The 9106-nt window shown below is 41.1% G+C and overlaps 1 protein-coding gene across 2 annotated transcripts; it reads left to right on the top strand.

Moving 5' to 3' along the window:
• The first annotated feature begins 2828 nt into the window (after window positions 1-2828).
• On the top strand, window positions 2829-8709 carry LOC119277675. 2 transcript variants are annotated; one of them, XR_005137266.1, is made up of 8 exons: window positions 2829-3289; window positions 3554-3848; window positions 3935-4006; window positions 4379-4481; window positions 4560-4769; window positions 7577-7697; window positions 7943-8042; window positions 8136-8709. XR_005137266.1 is itself a non-coding variant. In XM_037558971.1 (7 exons), exons 3-7 carry the CDS (start codon window positions 3786-3788, stop codon window positions 7678-7680), a joined length of 603 nt encoding a protein of 200 aa, XP_037414868.1. In that variant the 5' UTR covers window positions 2829-3289; window positions 3554-3641; window positions 3731-3785; the 3' UTR covers window positions 7681-7931. The 2 variants fall into 2 exon arrangements, 1 of the variants encoding a protein (XP_037414868.1); XM_037558971.1 differs by lacking the exons at window positions 7943-8042; window positions 8136-8709 and having other exon boundaries at window positions 3554-3641; window positions 3731-3848; window positions 7526-7931.
• The last annotated feature ends 397 nt before the right edge of the window (window positions 8710-9106 follow it).

The following is a 9106-nucleotide window of genomic DNA, read 5'->3' as shown; positions in this document are numbered from 1 at the left end:
CCAGCGGTGGTTCAGGGCAGGTAACATCAGATCGAGAGATAGGTCAAGCGATTCCGCTCCCTAGTTATCGAGTCATAAGCAATCCCACTCAAAACTGGATCATAGGCTTTTACCTTCACCGTAAGGGGCCGAACCAGTATAAGCCTCATGTCCTTTGTCCCGATTAACCCCTTTAAGCTTCCTAGTTGTGATGGCTCCACGACTAAGTCCTTTCACTAGGGCATCTGACGTGACAATTCCACGACAGTAGGTATGGTGGACTCTCATGGCAAAACTGGTTTAAGGGATGTTTGGAAGCACAAGTAGCATTTCTACTTGGTGCAAAGAATTTGGCTAGCATGGGAGGGAAAGGAAAGCTCAACATGTTGGATGATCCAAGACAATATAACTTCTGTTCGGATATAAGAAAACATAACCCATTAAGTTGTCTTCCTTGTCCAACATCAACTTTTTAGCATGTCATATTTTAATAAGTGCTCACAATTACAAAAGATGTCCAAGATAACATATTTATACGTGAAATCTCTTCTCCTTCAATATTCTTTCATGAATTGTTCAAGTGAGCAATACTATGTTTGCTAACTTTCAATAAATTTACCACCTATACTTATTATGTGTGAAGTCATTACTCCCCATGGTATAAGCATAAGAAACATATATAAATTCAGATTTATGATATTCAATTCATTCAACCATTTACTCATAGGTATAAGTGAAGCACGTGAGTAAATGACAAACTACTCCAAAAAGATATAAGTGAAGGACAATGAGTAGTCAAATAATTAACTAGCCACGGGACGACTCTCTCTCTCATTCAAGATTTCAGATCCAATGATTTTATTCAAACAACAAGTAGAAATAAAAATATTCTCCAAGAAAAACACATATCATGTGACGAATAAAAATATAGCTCCGAGTAAGGTATACCGATGGTTTTGAAGACGAAAGAGGGGATGCCTTCCGGGGCATCCCCAAGCTTAGGCGCTTGACTCTTCCTTGAATATTACCTTGGGGTGCCTTAGTCATCCCCAAGCTTAGGGTCTTTCCACTCCTTATTCTCCTCATATCGATATCTCATCCAAAACTTGAAAACTTCAATCACACAAAACTTAACGGAACTTCGTGAGATGGGTTAGTATGATAAAGAGTAAATCATTCACTTTGGTACTGTCAAAGACAAGATTCATAATTGTTCTCACACAACGCCTACTGCACCATATCATTTATACAATTTATATTGAATAAATGATATGCCATAGAAACTAGAAAACAAGCAAATTATGCATTGAAAACAGAATCTGCCAGAAACAGAACAGTCTGTAATAATCTGAACAGCAATCGTACTTCTGCTACTCCAAAAATTCTGAAAAATTAGGAAATCCTAGGCAATTTTTATATAAATCTTGTGTGAAAATTTCAGATCAAAAGCACGCTTCTATGATGTTTTAAAATTCTGGTAATGAGTGCAAAAGTTTCTGTTTTTCAGCAAGATCAAATAAACTATCACCGTAAGCCATCCTAAAGGTCTTACTTGGCACTTTATTGAAACTAAATCTATAAAACATGATTACTATAGTATCTTAATCATGTGAACACACAGAAACATTAAGGATAAATATTGGGTTGTCTCCCAACAAGCGCTTTTCTTTAATGCCTTTCTAGCTAGGCATGATGATGTCAATGATGCTCATATGAAAGATAAGAATGAAAACATAACGAGAGCATCATGAAGCATATGACTAGCACATTTAAGTCTAACCCACTTCCTATGCATAGGGATTTTGTGAGCAAACAATTTATGGGAAAAATAATCAACTAGCATAGGAAGGGAAAACAAGCATACCTTCAAAACTTTAAGCACATAGAGAGGAAACTTGATAGTGCAATTCCAACAAGCATATATTCCTCCCACATAATAATTTTCAGTAGCATCATGAATAAATTCAACACTATAACCATCACATAAAACATTCTTTTCATGATCTACAAGCATAGAAATTTTACTACTCTCCACATAAGCAAAACTCTTCTCATTCGGAATAGTGGGAGCAAACTCCACAAAATAACTTTCATGTGAGGCATAATCCAGTTGAAAATTAAAATCATGATGGCAAGTTTCATGGTTAATAATATTCTTTATAGCATACATGTCACCACAATAATCATCATAGATAGCAACTTTGTTCTCATAATCAATTGGAACCTCTTCCGAGATAGTGGAATCATTAGTAACTAAAGTCAAGACCTCTCCAAATCCACTTTGATAAATATCATACTAAGATTCAACACCTTCCAAAATAGTGGGATCATTACTTTCTAAAGTTGACACTCTTCCAAAACCACTTTCGATGATAGTCTTATTCATACTCCAAAAGATTTAACTGATGTTCATGGAGCATTCTACAATTAATATAGATTAACCAATATCCAAGCTCAAAATATATAAGTGAAGCACATGAAGCATTCTATAAAATCATACTCAAAAGATTTAAGTGAAGCACAAAGAGCATTCTATAAGGTCACACTCAAAAAATATAAGTGAAGCACATGAAGAATTAAAAAAAAAGAAGCTAGCAACTCACCTCCAGGAGGCTCCCCCCATTGGGCCTTCGTGGGCCGTCGGATCTGCCCTTCAAGCGTGTCCAAGCCGTTGGATCTTCACAGCGGTTAAAACTGATTTTCACATAGCAGTCATTTTCGTTGTCCAATGACGGGTGAGCTCGCGCCGCACGCTGATTGGCTGGGTTACCCGTTTTGAGGTGCAATTGGTTTTGCCCAATTAGCTTCGCGCCCGCAGCCAATCACCCGTGTCTCACCCCACTCCCACCCCAGCGGCCCAGCCGCCAAACGAACCCTAGCCCTCTTTCTCCTTCCCCTCGATCCCCACGAGCCGCCGCACCCCTCCCTCGATCCCCAGTTCCCCACGATCCTCTCCTAGCCCGCAACCGCCGGTCTTGTCTCTCCACTCTACCATGTCGTCGTCGATCCCACCGTCGGCCTTCTCCTCTGCTTGCTTCCTCCGGTCCTCTTCCATGTCACCGTCGTTCCAGAGCGGCGGCGGGGTCTCCGCGGTGCGGGTGGGGATGTAGGGGAGGCGTGGGATGCGGACGGCAGAGAGGAAGGCAAGCAACAGCGGGGAATGAGCAGGTCAGCGATCCTAGCGTTGGGAAGGGGCAGGGTGGGGCCTCACGCACCTGCCGGCGGCCGGCGGGAGCTTGAGCTCGAGACGATGGAGGTGCTAAGGCGGGGCAGGAGAGGACGGCTCGCCGACGAGCTCGAGTTGGAGGCGGTGAGATCTTTTCCTTCATGGCTTCCCACCCGCTGAGTTCGTTGGTCCTCCTCCCTCCCCCGTGCGGCCGACCTCGTCCTTCGTCCCTCGATCGTGCTGTGACATTGCTTCCTCAATTGGTCGCCGCCTCATCTCGCCTGAACACGATGCCGTCCGGGGCAGCGCCGGCACCGAGGCACCACCTCTTCCTCCACCCCCACTGGGCAAAGAGCTCGAGGTGTTTGGGGGTTTCTTGTCCCTGATGTCATGTTGTGATTGGTGCAGCCGCTGGATGAGAAAGAGCATAGGATCCAGGAAAGCAACCATAGGAGACGGAGAAGACGTCCCCATGGCTTCTACGAGGACCAGAAGCGTATGCCTATTATTAGAGCTTGGATAAGGGTAGGTGATGCAAGGGGTCTCGTCCTAAAATCATCTTTGTTGGTTTGGATGATTTTGCAAGTTTCCTTCAGCAACCTGGGGTTGTTAAGAAGAGGGTCGGGATTGCCCTAGGCAGATGCTTAAATTCCTGGATGTAAACGCACACTTGCCTCCTACACAGGCCAAAATACTATTGGAGGTGTGTGTGCAGTTCTCATTTACTAACATTCTTTTTTCTTTTACCACTGACTGCATCCAACAAATGAACTGTGTGGTTGCTTTCAGATAAGGATACTTGTTTTGCATATTTGCATCTCGAAGAAGCTTGCCCGCTATTGTAAGTCTGACATTTTCTTGGTAAGCAACACAGAAGACGAAGAAGGCATCTTGTGCATGTTTTGTTGTTATAGTATATCCTTCTCTTTTCTTTTTGACACTGCCATGCTTAACATTGTACTATGTTTTACATGGGAGAAAGGTAGAAACATTAGAGAATATTATTGATATACTTGGCGCAGTTGCAACTAGAATAGTTCACGGCCTGAGGCATGTACCGACATATGCTTTTTTGAGTAGCTCCATATATACAGGTCTTATGTTTGAAATGAAGTTTTCACTGTCCTTCTTTTTACATTTGTATGAGTGTTCAGTGTATCAAGTTCCAGTTGTCTGTTATATTCTGTGTTTTCACTTCCTTCCATTAACATGGCATTATGTTTTCTTATTCAGCTTGCTTGTGGAAAAACTAGTTCTCATTCAGTTATGCTTGTCAGTCTGATAGAAGATGGACACCCCTCTTCAAGTTGGTTTATGGGCTTGCGGAGTGTGAGAAGTAAGTTACTACTGGATCCACTTTCTTGTCACTAGCCTTGCTTGACATGTTCATTTCTCATGCTACACTTACCATCAGACCCCTGGTATGGCTCCATCCTTCGTCCCTTGCTCCGTGGCCTGGATGTCGAGGGAGGGCGAGAGGTGGTGATATGTAGGGGTGAGGGAGATGGAGGCGGTGGCCTGCAGCTCCTATTGAAGGGGCGGAGAAGAGGGGGTGCGGAGATGAGAGGCTATTTTTGTTTATTCCATCATGCAGTATTTCTGAGTTGGTTCACTCTGAAAAAAGGTGCGTTGACGGTTTGATTTTTGCATCTACAGCAAGTCAGATTTTTACTACTGGGGAGCATCAACCTTCTTCCCCCCATGATTGCTACTTTGTTGGCACATGCTTTCTAGAATGTATGTTCTGATTGTATCCCTTGTTATGAGATAGGTACTAGCTAGAACACCCCTTTTAGTGATGTATTTCATGGTATACATACATTGTGATGGAGCATTACTTGGCTTGCCTTTTGTGTCACTCACTCATTTTTTATGATTTATTTCATGGTATACATACATTGTTATGGAGCATTAGTTGGCTTACCTTTTGTGTCGCTCACTCATTGACGAATTTTTCAGTTTTGGTGTTTCTGCCTTTTTGTGGCCTCTTGGTTCATGAGTATGTTCATATTGATAAATTATAGTGATATAAGTGGGGATGCAATAAATATTTGTAGGTTGCTTGTCAAATGAACCTCCCGTGTGGACCATTTACTGCTTTGTGTTATTAGGAAATTTGGTTGCAGTATTCATATAGAGAAATATGATTGACAAGTTGCAATATGATGCTCAGGCTGAAAATGATATTTGAAACTACATGTTGTATGACGATGGTGTGATTTCATAATTTGTACTAATTATATATGTACACACACACACACACACACTGCAACATGAACAATATATGTGATGCCTTTAGTAAAATGTACTGGCTGGATGATCTAGAGTTGGAGCAGAAGGGTTGAACAAAAGCTGATCGATCTTATTATAGTCCTGGGTGTAGTGGTTTTTAACTTCAAAGGAATGGGAATGGTTTGATTGCACTCTTTAGAACAGTTTCATTTCTTTTCATAGTATTTAATGGCCAGTTAATTCTTTCACGCATAAATTTACAAATTCAGATTTTTCTTTCACATGGGGCTTGGCTGCTTTATGTTTAATTTTGTGCTACTGTTCCTCATTTTTTGAAGGGTCTGAATAAAGGCATGGTTCTAGGGACAAGTAGAAAACGACTAACCCGAACTATCGGGCTACAAATGCACTTCACGCCTCGTTCATTCCCCTAGGTTTTACCCATTCATACACCTGCAACATCGGGTCTGTAGCCTGGCTGTTGAAATTAGTCCACGGTTCTATGTTGGTATTCCTGTGGCAGCTTACAGCTTATTGTCGGATTTGTTGATTGAGTGAAATGTAGGTTCGAAATGACTGTTTATTTTAATGTTGCAAGTTCGTAGGACTAGGGATGTTGACCCTTCGTGAGTGTTTGTTGTGTTGAGGCTAACTATTGGATTGAGTGGTCAAATTGGTGATATTTGAGGGTAATATTTATATCTCCTTAGCAATGAATTTGAGAAGAAATTGCTTTATTTAACTCACTTGGAGGAACATATTATGATGATATAATGTTATAATCCCCAAACAGAAGGCCGACATACAGTACATAAATGCTTTTTGGTGTTAGAACCTTGAGTACTTACTTACTTACTTACGAAGCCTTTGATCCCAAACAAGTTGGCGTAGGCTAGATATGAAACCCTTTCACGAGGACTTCCCAGGAGGTCACCCATCCTAGTACTACTCTCGCCCAAATGGGTTTCATACCCAAAAGACTGGCTAGTTTTTACGTTGGCTCGCCAAGCCTATCGCAAACCTTAGATATGAAACTCTTTCACAAGGACTTCCCAGGAGGTCACCCATCCTAGTACTACTCTCGCTCAAATCGGTTTCATACCTATGGGACTGGCTAGTTTTTACGTTGGCTCGCCAAGCCTATCACAACCCTCCTCCTTTACCCGGGCTTGGGACCGGCTATGCCTAGAAGACATAGGCGAAGTTGGTGTTAGAACCTTGAGTGATTGTTAATTTTCCTAGGGTGCTTGCCGCGCTGACAGAAAATTCGGACCAATCATTATCTGACAAAGATGAAAGTAGATTGCTGGTGTTCTTTATTATTGTTCATTCATGCTTTTCCTTTTTGATACTTGCCTTGCACACAATGCATGCCCTTCATGTTTGGTGGCTTCGCTTGTATTTCTGAGGTTAGACCAACTTAATGTTGAACCTTTTCTCTTTCTCTTTTCGGCAATACAAGCTTTCCATAAGTGGTCCGCATCTGGGCCTCAAAGAAATTCATGACTAGATGGTAAGTCATTCTACTAAGATAAATCCCACAAAAAAAGACATTTCAAACGGATGGTAGACCTGTATGATATTGCCAGCACTCGATTTCAATGATTATCGATTAGGAAATAATTTAGGAAGATTTTTTCATAAGGTTGCCAGGAGCATAGCTAAATAGTATGGATAGTGTCTCGGTGTGATATCTACTCTGGTTCTGGGTCTTGTCTCTTTCTTTCAAAAGAATCAGCATAAGCGATTAAGGGAATATCAAATAGGTCATGATTGGTGCATCATTAGGTATTATTCAACAACTAGAATGGGTGGCATGAACCCAGAAGATATGTGTGACCATATTTTCCCCAGTTGCCCACCCGTAAGCCCCAATCGGCAGGGGATTTTAGAAATCCAAGTATTTTCAGCTAACTTCAGCATTCGGACAATTATGCTCCTCTAAAATAACTAGGAGCTTCTAATTGGACCCTTCAAGCAATAGTGTTGTTAATATATTAGTTATTTTATTATGTTACTAGAGTATTAGAATAACTTCCTGATATATGTGTTTATATGATTTTTCTCACATTTAGTGCAAAAATATTGATGGCTAGGCACTATACCGTGCATAAACAAAAAATTCAGTTTTTCTTTTCGTGATTGCAGCAGTTTTTCTGTACCAATGGGGTGACATTACACTACTCTTCACTTCCACAGGCAATGGAACACTAAATAACCTGGCAACGGATACCCTGTGGTCTACCATTATAATTATGTGTGCATTTTGGATCTATTGGATGTCTGAATGTAATGCTAATTGACATTTACTATTGCAAAGGTATGTTCAGTTTGTAATATGAAATGATTCTTATTTGTACCTCCAACAGTCCTTCTCATATTTTCTATTTGTAATATGAAATGATTCTTATTTGTGGTCTGGAGCCTGGTTGTGTTTGAACAAAGTCGGTCAGAATGATATAGTTGTTTTTTCAAGTTGGTTATGTTAATTTTTACAGTATAGTGATTATTTATTAGTTAACACAGTACATACTACCACCGACCGCTAACCACATTTTTTTACAGATTTTGCAGGGATGTAGATATATATGGTGATGTTTCACTACGATCTAAGTGTTTCAGTTCATATTTAGCAGGATCACATGTTGACCAATGACTCTTTGCTGTGAGTTATTGACAATTCCTTGATTTTTGCAACTCAGGAGTGAAGATGGCCTTCCTTTGGTTGGTGTAGTGAATGAATTTTCTTCTAATTCAGGCCATGGTTGATACCGCTCGGCGGCTGGATCTGCCATGGAGTGGCTACCATGGGCCAACTAGAGTTGGGTGTCCCTTTTTCCGACCTCAAGGCGGTGAGATTAGAGTCCAATCTTGCAGGCTGAGAAAAATATTGGCAAGCATTACCATTATGATCCTCCCTTGATCATCATTGTTGAAGGAAAACGTATTAGAGATGGTATTGTCAAGCTAAATGTACCAGCAGCCGATGATGGACCTTGTGATGCATATAGTTTGCATATTTCTCTTCATCCAGTTTCTTCATCCATTTTTTTCTGTTCGCTCATTTCTTCTAGCGTATTCCTGTCAGTATTTTTCAGCTCAAGGATAGATGCTCTAATTACCAAACGAATGTGCAGGCAATGCCCATTTGATTAGTTATATCCATGTAGTCTATGTTTGATAGCATAGTGTTGTAAAAACCAAAGAATTTTAAAACTACAGTATTTGCTCCTATAGGTACAAGATACCACGGTAATAATATACCAGAGTATTTAGGAGTATTGGGAATAATGCAAACCTGTTACACTAGAGCTTATATGTAAAGTAAATTAGCAACTGGCCATTTGTTAACAGTCGCACACATGTTTGTACCCCGCTTGCTAGCCGTTGCGAAGTGAACAACTATGCACAAGAGCAAGCCCCAGCCGCATGCACAAACTTGAATGTCTATATTGCATTAAACGGCCATACACAAAGCTAGCTTATACAACAAGAAGAGTTGAACTAGGTTGAGTTGCTGCTTCACATGGCCTGGAACGCTAGGCCATGTTCTGCATGTCGTCGCAGGCACCACGGGAGCGTCTTGGCCTTCTTTTGTGTCACCATCGAGAGGTAGCAGGAAATGTGCGTCGAGAGGCACTTGAATATGCATGTGGATTGTTTTCAGCATAGTAGTCTTAAAAAGGTGGTATTCTCAAAATACGTAGAAAATGCTTTGCTATCGAATAG

Source organism: Triticum dicoccoides, chromosome 3B, assembly GCF_002162155.2.
Source record: "Triticum dicoccoides isolate Atlit2015 ecotype Zavitan chromosome 3B, WEW_v2.0, whole genome shotgun sequence".
NCBI lineage: Eukaryota > Viridiplantae > Streptophyta > Magnoliopsida > Poales > Poaceae > Triticum > Triticum dicoccoides.
This window is presented reverse-complemented; position numbering and strand designations above follow the sequence as displayed.